This window comes from Apis laboriosa, unplaced genomic scaffold (assembly GCF_014066325.1).
Source record: "Apis laboriosa isolate Shangri-la unplaced genomic scaffold, ASM1406632v1 scaffold26_cov146, whole genome shotgun sequence".
NCBI classification, from domain to species: Eukaryota; Metazoa; Arthropoda; class Insecta; order Hymenoptera; family Apidae; genus Apis; species Apis laboriosa.
In genome coordinates, this window is record NW_025222592.1 from 532,650 (window position 1) to 559,624 (window position 26,975).

The 26,975-nt window shown below is 22.8% G+C and overlaps 1 protein-coding gene across 3 annotated transcripts in view; it reads right to left on the minus strand.

The window, feature by feature from the left end:
- LOC122713717 (ras-related and estrogen-regulated growth inhibitor-like) overlaps positions 1-26,975 on the minus strand; it is a 159,416-nt gene that overhangs the window by 84,152 nt on the left and 48,289 nt on the right. For all 3 annotated transcript variants that reach the window (XR_006346522.1, XR_006346521.1, XM_043934441.1), the window contains exon 3: positions 24,335-24,411. Coding sequence is in view for 1 of the 3 variants with exons in the window: in XM_043934441.1 (XP_043790376.1) it covers positions 24,335-24,411 (77 nt within the window). In the remaining 2 variants the exon portion in view is untranslated. The remainder of the gene's footprint in view (positions 1-24,334; positions 24,412-26,975) is intronic.

Genomic DNA, 26,975 nt, shown 5'->3' on the forward strand with positions numbered 1-26,975 from the left:
TTTTTTAAATATTAAATTCGAATTAAAATTAATTATTTTCCAATTTAATTTTAATGAGATCAAAAAAGTTTATTATATCAACATATCTTATATTTACTATTAATATAAATAAATATTATAAATAATATAAGATATAATAGTATAATTCCTGTATCAGAAATATAGTGAAATATGATGATTAATAATTATTTAAATAATTTAAAATTCGTATATACAAATTATAATAAGAGAATACTTGTCAGAAAATAGAAGTTAATGAGAGATCTAATGACAACCTCTCATCATTTCAATTTCATTCAAATCATTCAAATTTATTTAGATTTTGTATTTACATTAAAATTTAATATATGCTTATCCCAGACTAGAATTATTTTTAAATGAAACAATGTATTTTTTAGCATTTTTTATCATTTGATTAATTATTATATTAATTTTGTTATGCTAATGTAGTTATTAACTTGTTACTGAAAATTATATTATTATATTAATGTATATTTAAAAAATTTACTAATTTGCATTTTTGAAGAATATACTTTTTTTTAAGAAAAATTTTAAAGAATTCAAAAATTATAAAAATAAATATATTCTCAAAAATGTTAAAAATCCTACAGTACATCAACTACATTTATACAATAATATTATTAATTATTATTATTATTAAAATTAATTCTAATTTGGTATCATCTTAGGTTTTAGCATTTTTCAGATTTAGCCCAAAAATTCTGGATTCTTAATACAAATCTTTGACTCCGAAAATATTTAAGTTAATAGAAAAAATCTTTTTTTAATTATTTTATAAACTATTAAATATAATTAATATATATATTAAATATTGATTCATAATAATAATAATATTAAATTATTTTTAATACAAATTTTATTTTTACTGTTTCTTTTCTATTCAAAATTTTCTGTAATAAATAAGTTTCTTATATTTATAACTTTATTATTAAATTAAAAACTTATTTTAAAATTATAATTATTACGAAATTTTATCAAAATGACATTTTTTACTTTACTTTCCGGATTTTTGAGATCTTCGTAATAACTCATAACTAATAAATTCAGATTTGTATTTATGCAAAAATTGAACGTAAAAAAATCTACACTGTCTCTCATGACATGCAAAAAGATACAAAAAACAATCGCATAAAAAATCCGCAGTTTATTTATGATATTCTGAATTTTACAGATAAATATTGTTGAAATTTGAAGATCTGAATCCAAATATACTATATATAATATTTTATATTATTACATTATATATAATGTTTTATCAATTAACATTCGATCATAAACAATACTTATCCATATAATATATATTTATATAAAATTGAATACAATAAAAAAAAATATCTAAAATATATTCATTTATTCAAGTTATATAAATATATAAGTATATAAGTATATATATCATAGAATCAAGCCGAATCATCCGTTTTCCAATTAAGGATTAAAAAAGAAACAAAAATTAAAGAGAATTTAATTTGAAACTAATCCAAATGACAAACACTTCCATCAATTTCTTTAATCACAGTTTCTAAAAAAGAGTATAAAAATATTGAAGTTTCTCACAAAGATAATCGCGTGAAAGACAACCAATAAGAGGAGGCACTCTGCGAATCTGTTTCCCTCATCACGATAGACCGCGTGTATACGATACAAATCGACCTTATAAATGATTTCCAAAGTGCTTATCTCTCCGACCAGAGATTTACGTGACGAGGAACAATGCACGATGGAAATATTAATCGTGGCGAGACGGGGTCGGGACCCATGCAGCAGTCCTAGCCATTTGTTGCTCGACTTCCTACGTGCACTGTGTGTGTTTCTCCAAGTGTGCCTATCTGAACTCTGGCTGCCCTTGTTAGCCGGTTATTATTATACCCGTTGGAACACCTACCGCGATCCTCGTGATCAATCGTGCACCAGGAGACCGCGAACCAGAGTCTGGTAAAATCTCTGGAAGCTGGGCGTAGTACAGAAACAACATACACAAGTGAGAGAAAGAGAAAGATTCCAAAGAGAACTGTATTTCTTTCCCATTCTTCCAATATTCTGCTTTCTATACTGGGTGAAAAATCTAAATATGTAAAAATGTTCAGAGTGTCCTTCTTCTTGGATGTTACATCTTAAAGCTTGAGATTTTTATTCTATAATAAATCTAAATATACAAAAGTGCATATATAAAATGTGATCTTTTTCCTGTAAAAAATACACAAAATATTACGATTTTATTTCTGTATATCATCCCTTAGAGATGATCTCAGATTATCCTAAAAATGATTAGAGCGTTCTCATTCTCTTTAAATTTTCTAAATATCATGGTGTTTCTGTGCAATTGTATTAAGGAAATTTATTCTGTGCAATTTTCTCTTGATATGAGAAAAGTTCAGAGTGATAATAATTTAATATAATAATATAATAATTTAAATTTCTTCGTATACTATGATGTTTTATAAGCATATTTTATATTTTATAATAGAATTAATATGTGAATAGACATTTCAATTTATTCTAAATAATTTTTTCTTAATATGTCAAAGTACATAAATTGATAATATGAAAAATATTAAAATTGTACAAGAACATCAAGAAGTAATAAAGTATTTATTAATAATAGAGAATGTATATATCCCTATGATGTAAATCTTTTCCAAATATTCTTAGTTATGATAATTTCAAAACCTTGAATCATTCTATCATATATGTTTATTGCAATCATTCAAACTATCATTATTCTTAAATTCGTTTCAAAAACTTAAAGTTACAATTAATTTTTCATTTTTCACAATAAATTTTAAATAAAAAACTCAACTTCTTTTCAATTCTCTATATCAATCTTTAATTCTCGAGTAATCTTTACGATCGCTACACCTTATAGATGCAAAGTATATCCACAATCGTTCATATAGGGTATTGACAAACAGCGAGACAATGATTTCTTCCGAACCGGGCGAAATGTTCCAAGAGAAAACCTTCCTCTTAACGACATAGTCCCAGAGAGACTTTCGCTTCCGCGTTACATCAGACATTACTTTGAAAATTGAGTTGACTTTCATAAATATCATTAGCGGAGACCAGCTGTCATCGTGTATCGCGCGGAGAGCATCGGCATCGAGGTTTCAACGTCGTCGCGGATTAAAATCGGAATAAATCATTCCCGAGTCGCGACAGCCGCATAGTTGTTGTTGTTATATGTTAGTGGTACTCGATGGTTGATGGCTGATGGTGATGGTTGGTGGTGGTTGGCTTCTCTCTGTTGGGATGCAAATGAGCGCTAAGAGTGCGTTCACATCATTTATCTCGACGTCCCGGCGCATGGCCAAACACCCGCCAAGTATCGTATACATATAAGGAAGGGAAGCCGAGAGTGACCGGTAAATAAAATTATCGTGTGCGCCTAATAGTGGCACGTACAGCTTATCAAGTAGATGCCGTGTCGCCGTGCTACGTGATCGCATTATGATACCGGGATGCGGAGAATTTACTTGCGAAATCGGCGACGATTAAAATACAATAGGCTGTCGATGGAAATTGAAAGGAAATTGAAAGAAGGATCTTCTTTTGGCATGAGAATTATATCGATTAGAACGATTATAAGAGTTAGGATATTTATATTCATTTTATTTCTTTTTTGAAATATTGTTCATTATATAATATGTAGAATGATTAGATTTTAATATTTCTAAACTTAATTTTCATATTTTTTAGATTTTTTTTCATTTGAACAGAAATGAAATTTCATTTTTAATTACTTTGATTTTTATTTTAATCAATATTGAAGAAATTTATTAATTAATTTAGAAATATTTTCTTAATTTTTTTCATTGTAAAAGAATATTTGAAAATTTAGAAAAGAGGCCAAAAGATATTAATAAGATTTATTCATAATATTAATTAAATTCAATGTTTATCTATTAATTATATCTATGTTTATTTATAAAAAAATCAAGTTATTTCTATTTATTTTATTTTTTTTTTTTTTAATTCTTAATTTTATAATACTCTTTAATATCTTTTCAGTTATACAATTCTTAGTTTCATTTTATTCAATTCAAAATTCTTTCATAATTAATTCCAAAAATTCGAATATACATTCTAATATTAATCTGCTTTACTATTCTAAGTAAGAGATTTCTTTCTAATCTAATTGTGAAAAGTCTACCTTTAACAAATTAAAACATCCAAGAATAAAATTTTACTCTACCTATAGAAAATACTCTACCTATAGAAATAGAAAAAACTCAAGCTCCAATATTAATATAATTTTTTAAATAATATTATAATAATAATAATAATAATAATTATAGATATTTAAATCTATTTCCCACAGTTCAAATTTTATCTTTATTCTAATTTTCCAAAAATTCTTATAAAATTACCAGTGTAAGTTCCTAATTCTATTGTTGAAAATTTTTTTCAATAAACCAAATCATCCAAAAATGAAATTTTATTCATTCTCAAAAAAAAAAAACCGAAAGAGATGAAAATTCGAATCTAGATACTTAATCGAGGACGAAATCTATCGCCATTGCCATCACGTTCATGATTATTCAGAGAACAATCAATGATTAATGATCCACCAATCGATCGCGATTGAAATGAATAGCGTAAGGGCGGAAAAAGGTATGGGAAGAAGATTAATTAAGTTCCAGCATGGATGAAGCAGGCATTTACATCAGTTAGCTTCACTTACAAGAAACATGCGACAAGCAGTAAGGGAAAGAGAAAGAGAGAGAATTTATTGCTTCGACCGCGCTGAATCTTTCGTGTCTTGTGAATAAGCCTTAAGGCGCGTGCTGTTGTCACCGATGGAGATCGTCGTGGTGACAGTCGGCACGGTAACTGTCTTCATTGGTGATTGACATCACGATCGCGGTGCGCTCCCTTGCTGCTCGCTCTCTGTGCTGCTCGCATCACAGACCGGCCTGCGGACGGTTGCAAAAAGAGATGCGTCTCTGTCGTGATTCGTCGTCGTTCTCCTTTCGTTCTTGTGACTCGAAGCACAGCAGCAGCGCGTGCCGAACAGGCCGACAGCTTTTCTCCACGCGTATTCCGCGTGCGCTTTTTTGCAGGACCGTGATCGAAGCACAAGAAGGATATAAAAAGAAGATGGCAGGATCTTTGATGAGATTTATTTCGCGATGATGGATGTCGGTTTGGAAATGTTTAATAGATATTGGAGAGATGAGGGATATTTAAAGTATTATATGATATGAAGAATAATTATAGAATTGTCTTTGAACTTATTTGGAATTTGACTTTGTGCTTTTAGAGTGATAATAATAGTTTATAATAGGAATAATTTATAAACTAGAATAAATATTTAAAATTGTTACATATATATGTATATATAATCTATGATCAAAATTTTTAATATTGACCATTTATCTTTTTATTTTAACAGAGTTTTTCATCTAATATACAAAATAGTTTAATTTTTTATATATAATTTTTAATTTTATATATTTTATATATTTTATATATATTATATATTATTATATATTATATATTATATATTATATGTTATATGTTATATATTATGTTATATATTATATATTTTATATATTATATATTATATATTATATATTTGTTCATTTATTTACTTATATGTTTACATATAGATAGTATAAAACTTGTATAATCTTATGGAACGACGTTATTAATATTTCAATCATTTAATGAATTATATGACACTTAGACATAAATCTAATAAGAAACAATAGTAATTAATGTTACTTATAACAAACAATAAATATAATGCAATTAGTTTACATAACTTTTATTTCTTAGATAATGAAGGAATAGTTCAGAATTTGTAAAAATTAAACTGACTTTATAACATTTTTATACGCTTGATTTAATTTTTAACTAAATGTAATGATGAAAATTTTAACACAAAAAAAATATTACCGCTATTTTATAATAATTTATTTAAGTGATATAAACGCAACAACATGAAATAATGATACAAAATATTAATTTTGAAATTTTATATTTTTCAATTTAATATATTAAAAATATAATTATAAAGAAACTTCTGCTGAAGGAAATTATAAATTAATTAAAGATAAAATTTTATACACTATTATAATGAATATACTAGTGCAACGAAACGAAATAATTTTACAAGAAACATCAATTAGATTAAAATTATTTTCAGTAAATAAAATCAAAGACTTTTGTAAAAATCTAAAAATAAAAATATTTAGATGATTTTTTTGTTAAAATTAATGATAAATATATATATATATATATATATAATAAATATATATATAATATAATATAGTAATATATATTAGTTTTTATCATAATATTGAAATTTTAATTAATAGTGAAATTTTTTATTTATAATACATTTATACGAAAGATCAATGATTTTATATTAATAATATTTATAGTTTTATTAATATCAAGTACGATATTTTATTCGATTTTTTCTAATCATTATAAGATTATCATTTATTATTATCATTATCATTAAATAAGATTATCATTTATAACTACAATATTCGACTAATTTATTAATTTAATAATTTTTTACTTTAATATTTTAAAATTATATTTGAAATAGAAAAACCTCAGAATTTGTGTTAATTTATTTTCAGTAAAATATATTTTATTTTCATAGTTATGAAAATTGCAATTTTTATTGACAATTAACATAATTTTCTATTCATAATGATTTCAAATTTTATTAAAAAAAAAAAAAAAAGAAATTACAAAAATCTCAAAAATAAAATATCTGATTAAAACAAAGAAAATTTACCAATAAATTAGAGAAAATTAAATCTAAACTAAATATGAATTAGCGTATCGAAATGTCGATGTTAAATTTAAAAAATAAAAATTCATCAGCAATCTGAATTAACATATTAATATTAAAATACCGATTTGGATATTAAAATCAGAAAAAAAAAGTTTTTAATAATTTATTTCAGATGATTAGATATGAGTTCAGTTTGGATTAAAATGAGAAGAATATTAAAATGTCACTTTAGATATTATAGAAGAATAATTTCCTAAAGAAGGAAAATCGATATTGATGAATAATAATTCTTTAGAAAATTATGAATATCGTTTCGATTCTATTTTTTCGATTTTACTTTAATTTTCTTTAGATTTTTAAATATTTTTGTAAATATTTACAACCTTTTTTATCATTTGATAAATTATTATATTATTTATCAATTGATCTTTATTTAAATCTTTCTAAATTAAATGTTTGTAACGAAAAATTCTTTTTTATTATTTATGATAGGAATATATATTTCTGTGATTTTCTTGTAAAAAAGATATAATTTACCAAACTAAAATTTTTTCAAAATGAAATATATCTATTATCTAATTATTTAATAATTAATTAAAATATAATTATATGTAATATCATGTAATATGAAAAAGATGTATAACTTTTATCACTATATTATAATAATAGATAAGATTGTAAATAAAATATATTTTTTATTATATTTGTTATAGATTCATATTTATTTTTTATTGTTATTTTTTCCACTTTTAAATGATAAAAAATTTATAAACAATATTTAAACAAAAACTTTTTAATTCTTTTTATTAAAATAATGTTGTTCAAACATTCTTATTTTTAAACATATCAACATTTTATAAAACATTATATTTAAAAATTATTTCTCGTACAATATAATAATTCCAATATAATACTATATTATAATATCATAATTTTTAAAAAAATATACGAGATTTAAAAAATTATATTCTACGAAAATTCTACTTAAAAAATTTCAAATCACATTTATTATATTTAAAAATATTCCTAATCATTATTGAATATTTCTAATATAATTTCTAAACATATATTAATCATTTTTATTTTGACATAATATTTCTTGCAGCAAATTATAATTATAATAAATATAAAATATTATATTTAACAAATGTCACAATTAGAAATGTTAACTTATATAATTATTAAATAAGAAAAAAACATGAAACGTTCTAGATTATCTATAAAGAAATCTTCCATGCGAAACGAGTCGCTTTCCGATTGAATATTTTTAGATTTCGACAACTGTCCCAAGAAGAAAGTACGCGAAAACAGATTAAATTTTGTTATTGCAGTCGATGCAGAAGTCATAGACGAGAAACCACGACAACCTCATCGCGATTAAGTTCTGATCGACTGATCGGTGGGAGAACAGGGTCGTGGTTTCAAAATGATCGTAATTGAACCGCGAAAGAGGGCATGATGAATCGAAACTGACTACCATGTTAGAACGGTATTCGTCGTTAAACGAGCAAGACGGTCAAAGGTGATCAAACGCGGAAACCTCGTCGTTAACTTCTTGTTTTATGATTTCTTTACAATATAGGTATATAGCTACTTGAGTAAGTATTAAGTGTTGCTGTAACGTCGTGATTATATGTATACTTAGAGTGAAACGAAATATACGGGCAAAATTCTTTTTTATTATTCGTAACTTCTAATAACGAACAAAAATTACCTTCTACTATATATCCAGTAATACTTAAAGTACCGCAAGCGATTTAAAAATTATTATTATTCATTAATTTTATAGATTTCTGTTTAATAATTTGCTGTAATTTAATCTCTGTTCTTAAGAAATACGAATGAGAAAGGAATTCTTTTTAAGTATATGAATAATTTTAAAGAAATATGGATTAGACTTGAAATAGATTAACAAAATTATCATTTTGCTAGTTTATATTGTGAATATTATTTTATATACATACTTTAAAAAAATATCAATAAATTTATAGTATTAAGAAAAAAAATATTATAACTGAATATAATAGAAAATGCATTGAAAATCATAATATAATCATAATCGAGATAATTTTACACGTAGGAATAAATATGAAAAAAAACATTTTTTTAGTTTGAAATTATTATTGATTTTAAATAAATCAAATTTAAAAACAATTTTCAAATACAAATAAGAAAAATTGATTAATTCTTGATTAAATATGAATGAACTATTGACAGATTATTGATTATTTTATGTGAAAAAAGTATAAAAATATTAAAAAGCATAAAATAAATTTTTTTTGCTTAAATTATCGTTGAGAAAATTATGATTAAGTATATTTTTAATATTTTTAAGTTTAATTTTCTTGAAAATTAATTTTAACTTATTTTTATATATACATATATAATAATTCATTATTAATAATTTATTCATATTCAATTAGGAATTTTATTTATATTTAAGTTTCAAATTATTCAAAAACAAAATTTTAAATGAAAAAATTTTTTTTTTAATTATCTTTATAATTAGAATCATTCTTCTTTCTAGTTGTACTACGATTATGATATATTTTATTTTAATATAATAAAAATAGGAATTAAAAAATCAAGTGACATGTTTAAAAATATAATATAATATAATATAAATGTTAAAAAAAAATTAAAAGAATTAAAACTTTAAACCTTTCGCGATCTTGCAGAAAAATTTTAAAAATTTTATAGAAATTTTTAATAAATTTTATAGAATTTTTAATAAATTTTATAGAATTTTTAATGTACAAAAATTTAAAAAATCATACATAAGATCTTTTCATTATTAGGAAATTATTAGAAATAATAAAATAATATAATTTTTAATTTTTTCATTTTATCCTAGCATAATTGTAATATATAATTTAAGTTTAATAATTCATAAAGAATTGAAATTAAAGATCAAATAATAATTCTATCAGGTTTATATGTAAAAAACCAGTTAACTTATTTAAACAATTTTTCAAAAAAAAAAATTAAAAAAAAAAATAAATCTGAGAAAGTAATTATATTATCCTATTCTAACTTCTTGCTGAAGATAATGCAAAAAATTTCCATTATCAAAATTAAAATTTTTAGATTATAAAACTATAATATTCAAATTCATTCAATCCATAAAAATATCATTTCAAATTACTCCTCAATCGTAATTTCTTATTTCAACATTTGGCGTTCATTTTTTAATAAATCTAATCCACTTTTTAATAAATCAAATCCATCCAAAGCATATTTTAGTTTTGCCACAAAAACCATGAAACATTCAACTATTCTTTTCACAACATAGAAACCCATCGAGGTTACTGACTAAGATTCATCTAAATAAATTTTAAAAGAACTTATTTCTTCTTTGACCACGCGATATCAGGTAAATACACTCTCTTCGCTCGATTTTGCATAGATATTAAATAGAATTGATATTCACGAATCAGCTATTTGTGGTTAGAAAATAGATAATTTGGGGGATTAGAACAAGTTTGATGGGCAGACTTATGGCAAGTTTCAAACGCTCACATCCTAGTAATTTTTCTTGTAATGTTTAAAGAAGAAACGTAGACGTAGGATTTTATGCGCTAGATACTAGAGAAGTTAGAGAATGCGCATATTCGCCGTTGTATCTACAGTTGGACAATAAATGGATGCGTTGCATTGCTGTTGGATAATTGGAAAGATTATACCGTAGCTTGTTGCGATGCATTTTACCGCGCCACTGGGATCTTTTAAGCCTAGTTCACACTTGATTGGCGCATCTAATCACTATACAGAAATAGACTAGACCATAAAAACTTTGAAATCTTTTCTTTAAAATAAAAAAAATCATTTAAAGTCATAAAATGAGTTGCAATCTTTAAATATATTGAAGTACAAAATTGAAAAAGTGATAAATTTTAATCAAAAGCTGATATTTAAACTATTATAAGTTTATGATAAAAAAAATCATATTATTATTTTGGACACATTTTAAAAAATAAAGTTTCTATTTTCAGAATCCTTTATTATTTTTTCCAATTTTTATATCACATGAAAAAACGAAGATACTTTTCATTTTTCGAAAATTTTTTCAATTCAAATGATTCTAAAAATATTGAAAAATTATTTTGAAAACTAAAATCATGATAAATTTGAAAATTAGAATTTCGCTTTTAAATCGATTTTTTTAAAACTTGATATAATGATAACGATTTTTTGTTAAAAAGTTTCATTAAAAAGTCTAAAAACTTTTATTGAAAAGTCTATAATAATATAAAATTTATCACTATAATATAAATTTTTTTTTAGCAAAAATTAATCTTACTTTTCAATCAATTCTTTTTCTTTAATATTTATATAAAATTTAATATATTTTAATAAGAATGAGCAAATCAAAATCAAATCATATTGATCAATATGTATTAAATTAATATGTGAGGAAGGAAATTCCAAATTATGATCGTATTATTTATAAATTCTTATAATATAGTAAATACCTCAATATATAGAAATATATCTCAATATATAGTAAATACCTCAAAAAATATAAAAAAAAATATTTAAAAATAAACAAAGCAATAGTTTTAATATATATTCAAATTATTAATTCAAATGAATTAAAAATTGAATATATGGATATATTATGATAATCAAATTATTTTTTATCTCTCAAAACCGAGTAAATTGATACAGATCTGATAAAAAATTAATAATTTATTGTAAATTATAAGCTTATTCTCATTATACTTTTAAGCAACATGTTTTAAATTTAAAAAAAATTCAAAAAATAACTTATCAATTGAATAACTTACGTAATTGAATTACTTATTATATAAAAAAAATTTTTTAATTAGTTTTTATTATTAATTCGAAATAATAATTTTACAAGAATCTTTTTCAATTTCTCTAAAATTTCTCTAAAATTCTCTAAAAATAGATTCTACACTTTCTATCTGCAAACTTATACAATTGTTAAGTATGAACTGAACTTTATTCGATCTCGAGTCTATCTCTTATACAGGTCGCAGTTAAAAAGCAACTGAGATAGACCGAAACATTATACCAAGTATGCCGCAATCATGAATTTTTCTTCTTATTCCAAGATTCCATTGGAAGAAATAAATGCATGATGCGATTTAATTTGTTGACACGGAACATTGTTCGATATGAAAATAATTGACGCTCGCTGTGTTTTTGACATTTCTGTTAAGTGCTGTTGATACTAGTCACGTATTTATTGTCTAAGCCTTAGAAAAAGAATATTTACTATTCATGTTGAACAGTTTAAACCTAAATATAATGAAAATACTTGATATTCGAGTAGAAAATAATAAAATAATTATATTATTCGAAAATAATAATTAATTATATTATTAAAATAATAATATAATTATATTATCGAAAATAATTATTTCAATTCAAAAATTAAACATTCATTATCGGTTGTATTTATGATGAAGATAGAGATAATTAAGAATAGTGCTTTGAAGATAAGAAAATAATAGTTTTTCAATGAAACTTTTATGTTTATGTAACTTTTTAATTTACGAGTATCAGTACAAATTGTTAAAGTAATAATAATAATAATAATAATAATAATAATAATAATAATAATAATAATGATAATGATGATGATGATGATGACGACGACGACGACGACGACGACGATGATGATGATGATGATGATGATGATAAATATAAGATAAGAGATAGGAAGTTTAAAGTAAAAAAAATAATGTATAAAAAGATAAAAAAGAATTAAATGGAGTAGAGAAAAGAAATTTCTATTGATATTATTTTAATTTCTTTTTCAAATGACATTCTTTAATTTGTGAGATTCTCTTTTTTTTTTAAGATTATAATTTTCATTTTTTTTTGTAGTAATTGTAAACGTATATATTATGAAATTTTTAAGAAGTTTTAAAATTTCTTATTATTTTGCAATATATAATATAATTTTGAATATATAATATAATAATAACAGAATTAATAAAAGATCAATATCAATTTATAATTCATTCATTTATTTGTAATTATCACACTTATATTTATTATTTAATTGCATATTATCAAACTTCAATAAGTATTGGTAAGATATTGAGTATATTTTTTAATTATAAATAATTAGTCTTCAAACTTTTATATAGCTATTGTATTTAAATATTTTAAATAATCAAATTTAAATAATCAAACTTTAAATAATCAAAATTTAAATAATCATACTTGCTTTGTTTAATGCAAACTTCAATTGCTTATAATTTAATAAATAAGCTTTAATCGAAATTTTTGTATACTAAGTTTTGTGTTCGTTTTGATCTTTTAAATCGATCTTCTAAAAATATTCCAGGAATATATTAATACTTTGTATAATTAATTAAGTATATTCAATAATATTTTTAATATATAGTTATAAAAATTCGATAATTTGAAAATGAAATATAAAACTTGATAAATAAATTTATTTATTTATATTACTTTAGTTATATTTTTATAATTAAGATATATACAAATATTTTTATTAAAAAAAATCAATTTATAAACCAAAAAAGATTGTATATTCAGACATATGTATATTCAGAATAGATTTAAATTTGCTCCCGTATCATATCATATTATCAAACTTCAATAAATACTGTGTCACATGAATTGTTACATTATATATATCTCACATTCTAGTATTATATTTATAGTATTTATGTTATTGAATTAATTATAACTTTTTAATTAAATATATTTATTTATCACACGCTTAATAGTTAATATTTAATATTTTATTCAATGTCTAATACAACGTATAATATTTATATCACTTATATGAAGTGCAAAACGTATATAAAATAAAAAGTATAAATTTGCATAAAATCTGCAATTTACAAGTAATATTATTACCTTACTTTAAATAAAAGAGATATTTAAGATCATGATAGAATATCATTATTATCTTAATAAATAAAATATATTATAAAAAAAAAACAATATTGAACAAATAATCATTCATAAACATCCCAGAAAATCATCGATTAAGTCTTGCATGAAACGATCGTCGCGGTGGGCAAATCCGATTTCCATTCACAGTGCAACGACCAGCATCAGTAAGAACAGGATCTACAGAGATCGATATCGATGTGGATCAGTGTGGCAGTGGTGCGCGATCAGGTCGCCTGTACACACTCGGGACAGATCATTAAATCTGCTACTCGACAGCGATACTTTAATTCGTTCGCGCCGATATATCGCGCCCGTTAGAAAATCCCATTGTATGCAGCACAGTTTAATCTTGTTCGTGGCTCGTATTTTCCTTTTGTATAGAGGCTCATTAACCCGGACCAAGCTGGGGGGATTTTGTCAGGTGGTTCTTTTTCCGCGTTAGCCACGTCGAATAAATTTTCTTCGTTAGTTAGTAGGAGAAAACTTAGAGCTTAGTGTATATATATTGCAAAGGAAATTTCGTAAGAGGATAAGGGAGAATTTATTGGCGAGATAATAAATAAAATTGCGTGTATGGTGGTTCTCGTTCTCGTGTTAGTGGGTTTTGGATCATACGAATGACTAATGATGCAACTGAATTTTTGATTAAAATTAGCAATATCGATCTATAATAAATATTTTATATATATATAAATGATTACAATTAATATAATACAATGAAAATAAATATAAATATATTTATTTATTTTTATTTCTATCTTAATGAAATACATATTTTCTATAATATATGAATACAATATTTTCTGTAATTGTAAAATAAAAATTATGAAATATATTATATAACATATTATATATTATATAACAAGTTTGTTTTTAGCATATCAAAATGTATTGACACTTTGGTAAAAAGAATGTTATACAGATGCATGAAGAAAGTACTAAATATTCTTGGATGAAAATATTTATAAAACATTTGAAAATATTTAAAATGGAAATTTTTGAAACTAAAACATAAAATAATTACAATAAGTCAATAATGATTTCTATATATTAATATTTAGAAATATTTAAAAATATTTTCTAAATATAATTTTATATTTACAAAATATATATTTATATTGTGATAATTTTTTTATCACAAAAAGCGATACAATCAATTTTATAATAAATAAAGAATCTATAATCCCTTTTTCTTATTCTAATTTTTAATTTTAAAATTATATTTTTAATAAAATAAAATATAAAATAATTTTAAAATAATATAAATAATCATAATAAGATAAAATATAGATATTTTATTTTTAAGAATAAATTAGGATTTAATAAAAATTAAGAAGATTCTTTAATATTTTTTCAATTTCTCTCGTAATAAACGAGTTATTAAATCTCGTGATAGATTAAATTAGTATAAATCCATTTATTATAACTATAATGCAATAAATACATCCTACAAATTTTCATTCAAAATTTTTATATATAAATAATTGTAAATAAAAATGTATCAATTCTAAATATTGTAACTTTTGAGGATCTATATTACAAAAAAATAGAAATCCTATATTCAAAACAAGATTTCAATAATTTTTTCGAAAATGAAATCTTAAATAAAAAAATTTATTTTCTTTTTGATATATTTTTAATATACGTATATATTAAATTGTATTATATAGATTGAATTTTGAGACAATCTATTTTAAAAATAGTTCTTTAAGTTATTTGTATTTGACTTAAATTAAAATACCCGATTCGAAATACTGTAAATTAATTCGTCTCATTTACACAATATAAAATATTCTAAATATTTATTTTTAAAAGATTATAGTAATAATAATGATAAAAATTCAATAATTGAATGTTTTTATTTATGATATCTTAATAATCAATTAATAATAATTATAATTATTAATAATTTTTATTTGCAATCTATTAATTTAAATTAACATTTTTATTATTTGATTTTATTTTTAAAAAGATCTATCTAATCTTATTGTCTATTTTTTAAATTTTTCGAAAATATTGCATTAATCATTCAATAAACTGATCTTTTATTCACAACTATGATATTTGAATGCCATGTCTTTATTTTGTATTTTAAATCAATAATCCAACAGATTAATAATTTCTTAATAACTATATAGTAAAGATGTTTTTACATGATGACATATAATTTTCGTTTGATTTTCAAATTTTTATTCCATTTTTAAAAGATTTTGTTCAATTTTTTTCAATTTATTCGAATATCAAATCGTTTGAAGTTCAAAAATTCATTATATTTTAAAACTACAACAAAATTACAAAAATAAAAAAAAATATTATAAAAATATAATATTTTATTTTATATCCTTTTTTCCAAAAAAATTTCTTAATTACAATATTATTATTCGTTATACTATATAATAAAGTTTACAATAAAATTTTTTAAATAATAAAAATAAATATCCAAAATATTCAAACCATTCCCAAAATCACACATTTCCTTAAAATTAAATCTACCAATGAAATCTCGCTTCATTCGCTTCGTCCCAGATTCATCCTAACCAATCTAAAATCTCACGAGTCTTCCAATCGTACTTACACAAATGAAATCTACGATCGAATCGATCGGCGTGCGCTATCGTAGAAAGTGATCAAATTTTCACAACGACGAGCCGAAGACGTCGTCGCCAATAAATCGCTGGCCCAATCGATAATGATCGTCAAGATCGAACCCACGATAAAGTGGCAGGTCGAACAGATCGATCGGCGGCCGCACGAGACCAGTTAGTAAGCGCGTATATACAAATCGATGGCACGGCTTCCTGTATCGTATTATTTATCGAATCTATGCAGTAACGGTGCATGCATCCTCGCGCGTCCCCTTCGTGTAACACTCCGCCATTGTTTACACCGCATTTCGTCGTTGCATCAGCTGCACTGGATTAGAAATGGCGTCCCATGAATGTCGACGCAAATAGAATCCGTGTTACGAAACAAGAGATAGTACGCCAGTATCATTTGTAAGCAAAAATAATGTGATTGCGTGTTACTATTAACTTGCAATTAATTTTTGATTATTATTCCTCTTACGTTATGAATATGAATGTACAATGAGGAATGAAAAAAATAAAAATTGCATAATTATTTTTTAATAGAGAATTATTATCTTTAATAATTCAGATTTAGCATGTAAAAGATAGAAAATTAATTATTAAAATGTTTAAAGTTTTAATTTTGTATTTTTTTAAATATGGTTTTAATATCTTTTCTGATTTTAATATATATTTTAATTATATTTTAATTATATTTTAAATAAAATTCCGAAAATCTTTGATAGTCGATTCGATTCGATGAAATTTAAAGGAATAATAAGTGAAAAGGGAAGACAATATATAAAATTTTATTTTTAATTTTAATTATTTTTTAATTTTAGTTTTAGTTAATTTTAATTTTAGTTATTTATTATTTTTTTTATAATTTAAGATATTAATGAAAAATTTCAGAATTATACATTGCATTCTGCTTATACAGACTATAATCATTTTTGCTATAGAAATTGCCGTCATCAAGAGTTTAATAATCGATTTTGATTTATATATGTGTTATATAATATCTTCAGATACTTCTATAAAAAATTTCAAATTCAAAAAAGAATTAAAAAAAATTGTTTCCTGGGAAAACTAATTTTTGATTCGACAAGAATGTTCGATTCTATCGTTTATCTTCTTAAAATCAATTTTCTGGTATAAAAAGATATCTATAAATGGATCAAGAATCTCAATCTCAATTTTAAATTAGTTTTTTTTAATTTTTTAAGTGCATACATTTATTAATTAAATTCTCTTTCATGGTAATAATAGACAACACTCATCATAATGGGAAAAAATCCAAACTTCTAGACGTGATTTTAATTAAGGGAAGAAAAAAAGGTTAGGTAGAAAGGTTAAAAAGAAAGAGGCTCATTTTTAGAAAGAACGTTAAATCACTAGGTTAATAGAAGATTTTGCATTGTAAGAATGGATAGGAATCCTACTCGGACATTAAGATAGAAAGAAGAAAACAGAAAATGGAGAACAGATAAACAATAGTGACTATTATTAACACTAGACCTACTAACTTCTCTTCAATATAATATGTATAACTGTTTATTATTATAATAGAAATAATTAAATAATACCTATAAGTTATCTCAATAAAAGTCAACATTAATTTTGTCAGAAGTTCTAAGTTTATTTTATATAAGTGCAAAAATTAAAAATCTGCAACTCATCATTTTAATGACTTTGGTCATTCTAGTATTAACGAATATTCTGTATTTGATTTCATATTATTCATATTCATATCTAAGAAACATTTCAAGAAAAAGTTTCACATTTAAAATTACATCATTATTAGATAATAAATATATCATTTCAAGTAATTTTAAAATCTTCAAAAATAATAAATAAACAAAACAAATAATATTTTCTTCGTGTTTTTTATAAAAAAATATTTAAATTAGATAAAATGTTTAAATAAATAAACATTCAAATTTTATATGCATATAAAAATATATATAATCATTTATTATAAATATATATGATCATAAATTTAATCATTTATTTGTATTTATTATAGTTTCTAATCATCCAATTAGAAATTGAATAGTAATTAAAAAATTGACAAATTTCTAAATCATTATTTAATTATGTTAAAATACATCAAAAATCGTTTAAAAGAAATCCCCAAAAAATTTATTTATTTTTTACATAATTTTTTAACTAAATTTTAACAAAGTTATGACATTTTAAAATTTAATGATTTTTCATTACTATTCTATTAACTCTTATTCAATGATCAGAAACTATAATTCACATAAAGAAAAATCTTAATTTACAAATTATATATTTTATAAACAATCAAATAACCATTGATAACAACGAATTCAATAAAAACTCCATATAAAGGGAGATTCCATGAATGGATGATTAAAGTTCCATGAATGGATCGCTCTCTATCCGTGGACATCAACGTAATCGAATCTTTGGCATGGTACTTTAAATATTCTTAGCTACGAATCCCAAGGACTAATCCGAAACGGTCAGGTATGCCATCTTGGCCCATGGTTCGCAGCCTTTTAAGCGACAGGTGCAAACATTTGGGGGGCATCGCAAAAAAGGAAGCCAGTAATTGTAAGCCCCGGGTAGAAAAACCAGTTTGCTAAAAACAACCTGGCCTCTCGATCGTGTCTTGTTGCGGGGCTACCGAATAAGCCGGGACGAGTCAGTGTACCGTGCGTACGAGCAACATATAAGGAATATGTTGGATTCCTTTTGCAGACCAGAAAATATACGCATGCTCCCGAACGTTGATTCATTTCTTTTTCTTTCTTTTTTTTCTTTCTTTTTTTTTTCCCCCTTTTCTTATTTCTTTCCAATTTTTTTCATTCGTTTCATCGAACGATGGATGAACCAACGCTTGATTTTATTATTATTTTTTTTTTTTTAATGAAATAAAAAGAAACGTTTAATCTATCGAAGATATCAAGATTATTATATTATTAGAAGTATAATGACATAAATGGAAAATTAGAAGTTTTAATTAATTTATTAGTCTTGAAAATATTTCTGTAACAATTATAAAAATATAATTTATTATTTTTTTTATAGAAATATTTTTTCGGATATAATCGTAATTTAATATTCTCTTTGTGATTTATTATTATAATAACTGAGAATAATTATTATAACTGAGAATTTCTTTATTTTCAATATTATTAAACTTTGTTTTCGTTATTATAATTTACAATTATATAATTTAGAGAAAAAGACGATAATTATTCTTTTTAAGATTAAGATTAAGAACAGATATTTTTCCAGTCGTTATTACTACTATAATTATTAGTATCTATATTCGTTTAAAATATTTATATGAAAATAATTCCTCGATGAAAAATTTTATCGATAAAAATTATATCGATAAAAATTATATCGATAAAAATTATATCGATAAAAATATATCGAGAAATGAAAAATAAGCAAAAAGATATTCATAATAGTTATTAAACCATCAAAAACAATGTTAGTTATGTTATTTGCTTGAATCTTATATTATGAAAAATAAAGTTTACTTATCATAATGAAAAAGCAAAAATTTTTTTACAATAAATATTTTCTAATTTATATTTTCTAATTTTAGCGAATATAGAAATATTATTAACTTGAAATTTCAAAATAAAATATAATTTTTCTCATACTGATATCTTGAAAAAATAGTAAAATCTTTTCATTATTACATCAAAAAAAATTTGTAAAAATTTCAAAACATCCATTATTTCAATATTAGATCATTTTTATAAAATAAAATCAATTAATAATCAATAAACATATAAAAATATAAAAAATTTTGTTATATCATTAAAATAATAAACTATAAATTTTATTAAATTCCTTCAAATCAATTTCCTAAAAAATACAAAAGATATAATAAAAATTTCAATGGTCAATTAAAAAAAAAAAGAAAATCACCAAAAAAATAAGTTATAAATCTTATTAATCTGCCTCAAACCAAGTTTTTCATAAAACATAAAAAAAAAGTTCAACGATTGAAACGAAAATAAATAAATGCTAGAAAAAAATCATATTACATCAATAATTTTCAAGTAAAAAATAAATAAATATAAAAAAAAGATTACATCATTTTTAAATTTCAATCAAATCATTTATCTAGAAATTAATAAATAAAAATTCAATGATTAATCGGAGAAAAAAATATATATAAAGAAAAAATAAACTTTATTATATCAGTATTCAAAAAAAAATACACAAAGAAAGTTTGATGGCCTAGCAATCGAAACAGTATACATTTCTTTTCCAAATGTTTGCAACAAAAAGAACTATGTAAAAAGAAAAAAAAAAGCAAAAGCAAAACAAAACCATTTCCAACAGTTTTGAAACATCCGATTTGACATACCAAAATGCTGACAAGATTCAAAAAAGAGATGACCGGCAATGTTCTAAATATCATCGACAATATAATCTTTTCGATCGGATTCGTCTGTTCGTTTGAATCGACCTGACCTTACTTAACCCAAATTTCGACGGAATCGGCCACAGTTTCAGGTCGATCGGATCCCAGACCTGACCTTTCTTAACCCGATTCTTCTTCTAGAATACAGTAACAAACCCGCACGCGAAACACATCGAAGCGGAAATCCTACGACAAGGCCCGTTAGCTTTAGTATTTGAATTGAATAACGATCGCCTTTAAATTCGAATCTAGGCGATTCCGTCTATACAAGTTGGCGCGCGCGAAAGTACATAGGCCATATGTATGGTTAACGTATGTACCAATGGAAAAGTCGAGTAATTCCGACCACGTCCATGGAACGGCATGTTCACCTGTCGCAGATAGAGCGGAATTTTCATTGAGATTCCACCGCATCAGATCTTTTTTTGTTAAAAGAGATTTAAGAGAAGGGCCATTGTTCTCAAGATTGTAAATTATTGTCATCGCGGTTCGCGAATCAAGCCCGATTTAAAAACTGTGCATGAATCATTAAATTATTAGAAAATTACATTGTGAGGGCTGAGTATTGTTTGATGGTTCTATTGTAGATAGCGTTTGAAGCAAATAGGGATTGTTGAATATAATTGAAATAAGATATTTTATAAATATATTCAATGGAATTTTAGACTCGAGAATGACATTACATAATAAGAATATACAGAAAAACCTTTGATCTTCATAAATTAATATAAATTAATTTTCTTCCTAATATGAAGAATAATTCAAAACGTTTTAAAAAATGAAAAATTGTCATAAGTTATATAATATGATGAAGTAAACATAGCATTATAAGATAAATAATGTCTAGTGGAGTTATTAAAATAGAAACTTTTATATTAAATATTTTATTTATGTACATATATTTTCGGTAATTTCATGAATGAAATTGTAAATGTATCCAGAAATTTTTGTGAAATTTTAATCTTTATAAAGTATAAGTATTAAATCTGTATAATAACCAAAAATTGATGATGATATTATTAACAATAATTAACATTTTAGTAAACAAGAAATTGTTTTAAAAATGATAATGATTTTTTTATTTTTAGTTTTTAATTTGTTTTTATTGTATAGTTAAAATAAAAATAAATAAAAGGAATATTTCTTAATATTAGTCACTATTATTTTATATTAATTTTAATATAAATTAAAATTATAAAATTAAATAAAAAAAATAGCATAAATAATATTATATTTATTAATTTTGTTTTTGTTTTAATATTAATTTAATATTATTATTATTATTATTATTATTATTATTATTATTATTATTATTATTATTATTATTATTATTATTATTATAAATCATAAAAAAAATATTGAGATTTCAAGAATTGATTTTATCTTTTCGAAAATAATCCATTAATAAAAAATTGCTTTATATATTATATACTATATATTTATTTATAAAATTTCATATAAAACAAAATAATTATTTCTTGTAATAACAATTTATTATTACAATTAATTACAATTTTATAAAATAGATATAAAAATAAATATAAAATAGATATAGATGATCTTATTTTCTTTGACTGATTGATTCAATTATAGAATTTTTATTTCTAAATCATTTATTTACTCGGAGTCTTCATTGTCTTTATTTAAAATTTTATTCAAATAAGACACTATAAATAACTAATTATAGACTGCAAATTTTTAAAATTATAGACTGCAGCTAAATAAATTCAAATATTCAAATAAATTATTAATTATATAAAAATATATATTAAAATATGTCAAACTATAGTATTTGCAATTTAGCAATTTTTAATAATTTAAAAAATTTTATTATATTTACTTATATAAATATATAATATATAAAATATTATATATATAAAATATATAATATTATATAAAGCTTTTCTCATGATTTTATGGTAAATTTATTTGAAAATATTGAGTTGAAAAAGAAATTATTTCACAAACGTTATATATTTTTATTATTCCAAAATCAATATATTGAATATTTTTCTAATATTTTTATATAATATATAAATTATTTAGAATTTTTTCAACTTTTAATATTATAACGAGAAATTTTATAATATTCGAATATTATATAAATAAAATTAATATAAAAAAAAGAAATATACTTATAGCACATTCATTTATATCGTTTATGTAAAATATATGGAATATAAAAAAGACAAAATACTAATAATTCGCAATCTACTAGGAATTTTATTTCGATCGTAATAATTATCAATGAGAAATATAATACTGACACCGATGAAAGATTTAGTAATATAAAATATAAAATTCTCATAAAAATATAACTGATTTTACGAACCAATCGTAAAATCTGTCAATTCCTGACGGAAAGTAGAGTAAAACGGAAATTAAAGATCAACGATCCTGTTGTAACCGTATAATAATTTACAACTAATCATGAGATTAGGCATAACTCAAGCAGGCAAATCAGTCTGTCTAATAAACATGTAAATGTATATTTTCACTGCTCTCGTCCGAGTGAGATTTTAATGCCAATCTATGTCATGTATCCATCAATAATCCCTTGGGATCATTAGGCACTCCTTTTCCTTAATGAACATAGAGAGAAAAAATTTTGAATGATAATTTGCGATTAGTGTTACGAAGAATTTCATTCGTTAAACGTTATGATATATCTAAAGTTAGAAAATATACTGTAGAGATACGGAAATATTATTATTGCTTTTGTTTTACATGTCAAAGAAAGATTACGCGTGGATAATAGCTATATAGATATATGTTAATTTTCTGTCTTTTTCCATTGCAAAAGTGACAATGAATAATGATTTAATTAAAGATTTGTGACCACTAGGAATAAAATATAATATATAATAAAATATATACATTTTTTATAATATGATATTAAAAAAATATATTATATAATATTTTAAATTTAAATTATAAAATATTTTAAATTTAATATTTTTTATAATCAACTGTTTAAAAATTTTTCAATTTTAAAAACTGAAAATTTTAACTAAAATTATTATTTTTCATAATATTCTTTCCAAACTTATAATTTCTTTTTTCAAATTTTATTTATTTAAAAAATGTAGAACAAAATGTTAAGAAATAATATTGATTTTTAAACTGAGATTGAAGAAGACAAAATAATGAGTTGTTTTTTATAAATTTCAATTTTATAACTTATTATTTCTTTAAAAATCTTAATTAGTCAAAATAATTCAAAAATCAATTTCACTTCTTTTCGTCATATGTATTCAATTTCTATAATCTAAAAATCAATTAATATTTCTTATAATATTTTTCTCCATGCTAAACTCTTAAAATAAATAAAAATATTTTAAAAATATCGAATTTAAAAATTATCTCTCGTAATATTTTCTCAAAGCTCAAAGTAATTTAAAAAATTAACTTCATAATTTGTTATATTCTCTTTAATCAGAATATATAATTTAACTTCATTATTTCATAACTTGCAATCTCATAATATAAGAAGTTAATTGCTTCATTACTTCTTATAAAATCCTCTCCGATCTCATAATTTAACAATTAACTTCTATTCCACTTTTCATATTGTTCTAAATTCACTAAATTCTTCAATAAATAAAAAAACAAAAAAAGAAAAAAAACATCAAACTCTTTTCCAAATTTTTCTTCTCGATCATTTAAAGAACTTACCTCGCACCTGGAAGTGTCCAGTATCTCGACTTCGGTACTAACATTATCGATGGTAACGCTGTGCCGGTATAGGAAATCTGTAACAAACAGGACAGAAACGAGATTACTCGACTTGATGAATGATATTCCTGAATATCCGTATCACTAGTCTCGGTCTACAGGGCCTTGCGAAAAAGGTATCAAGGAAAGATGTATGATCTCGCTTTCCAACGATAATGAAATCGATTCGTCACTCCTCTTCGAGGATCGGGAGAGATCTGAGACTGGTTAGCGAACGAATAATCGTTGGATCTATCCTCGTCCTTGCTTGACTGATATATGAAACGATAACTGAAACTGAACACTGAAAGAAAGAGAGATCGATCTGGCATGGTGAGAATCGAGAAACGATTGCTCGAGCTAAATCCCTGTTAATTCTCGAAATCGTTATCGTTTCTTATTCCTCTCGACATAGTCTTCTCAGCTCCGTGTAATTTACACACGCCATTTATATAGAGATCATTATAGAAAAAATACTTGTAGTAGATAAACAAAGCAAATAGAGGATAAAATTAAAATTAATTGGAGACAGATAATACTGCAGATGAGGAATCTAAGTGTCCCATATTCGATTTTGAAAGAATTATTATGGTGGAAATTATTACAACTTAATTGTGTTTATTTTTTTTTTTTTTGTTTTTAAGTCATTACACTCTAATATAGAGGAAGTATAAAAATAATTAAAATAAATAAAAAATAATTATAATTAATAATAATAATTAAAGTTGGATTTTAATTTACTTTTTCAAAAAACTATTATAAACTATTATAAACTATTATAACTATTATAAATTAAAATTATTATAAATTAACGATGAATGAATATTTTGGAATATCTGAATGAATATACTATATATATATATATATATATATAATGAGTATTCCTATTATAGCTGATCTAATTTAATGTAAAAAAAGTAAGTATGAAAGTTAGATCTTGATTCATTTTTAAAGAAAGAATTAGATCATTAGTTATAATTAGATTATTAGTTATAAAATAAATGATTTCGGAATAAATAATAGAACAATGATATAAGTATTATCAATTAGTCAATCCTATTACAATCCTATCTCTGCATTGCGACTATACGAATTGTGAATTCTTTTATAGGTATAGCTATTGTTATTTCTAATTAATAACTTTCCACGTTTATTTATTCAAAAGCAATTATTTTGTGACGATAAAACAATATTAATTTTTATTATTTTCTTTACTCATGTTAGAAAAGAGTTGCAAGTTAATTGAATATTATAAAAGAAAGTCGTAACTTAAAAAGATTGGAAATATTGTATTGTTGTTTACTATTGAGGTTTTTATTTTTTTGAAATTATTAATACTCGGACACAGTAGAGTTTAACTAATTAATATTTACTTATATTTCACAATTAAGTATTTAAGAAGAAAAAATTAATATACGTACAACTAGTATAAATAAGAACATCCTATTTCGGAATAAAAATTTACATTTATGATCAAGGAAAAACATCGAATTTTAAATGTAAATGATATTATGTATATTAGAATAATATTTTGAGAATCTTGATGAGAGCATTATCTATAGCTTTCTTTCTTTTTCTCTTTCTCTTTTTTTTTTATTAAATATGATTTTCATACTTACTCCAATCTTGTATAGACTTCTAGATTAATTCGAAACATAAACTTATTTTATAAAATTATATAATTTTAATTATCATCTCATCATTTGTAATTTAATTTACAATAATCTAATGATATATGAAAAATCGAGGAATTATATATTAAATTATAACAAATAATTTCAATTTACGATTCGCTGATTCTAATTATTAAATAATTTTTTATATATTTTGATTAAATTTATTCAAATATTATGAATATACACAAGTTCTTAATTATTTTAACTATTTACATAAATATTTCATTTAAAATAACATACGCATTTACAATTAGATTAAAAATATTAAAAGAGTTGAAAATCATCTATATACACGAATCAATTTCTATATCCTATCTCTACTATAAATGCAAATAGAAGAAATCGCAATCGATGATTAATTAAGCAAGATAAGAAACTCGGTCCCAGGTAGAAAAATGGTGTGCGTTAGTTAACTGAACGATGACAGTTCTCTCATACAGGAACTACAAATAACGAACAGAAATTTTCCTGCAAATAGAAAATGCGGCTAATGCGCGAAAGTAGTGGACCAGTTTACTAACGATAATTTCGATTTGATGCGCTGACGCCGCTCTGTCATTACGACCACTGACAATGACGCGTTTGCTTTCGCCCTGAAGTCATGATAAAGGTCTTTGGTATTTTTCGAATAATTAAGTTTTTTAAATCGTTGATTAAATTTCATTATATGTAAGATGAATGATCCTTATGAACAAAAATCATTTATTAAAGCATCAATTATCATTAGAGTATCAATAAAGAAGTATAAATAAACTAAATATGTTAGATTTTGTGCAAGAAAATTAAAAATCAAATTTTTTTCATTATATTTACTTAAATTTTTATATAGATATTGTTCTTTAATGATTTTTAATAATCACTTAAATTACTTTAATCGCTATTTCATTGCAATTGCATCATTTCAATCCATTAATATTTTTTCAATT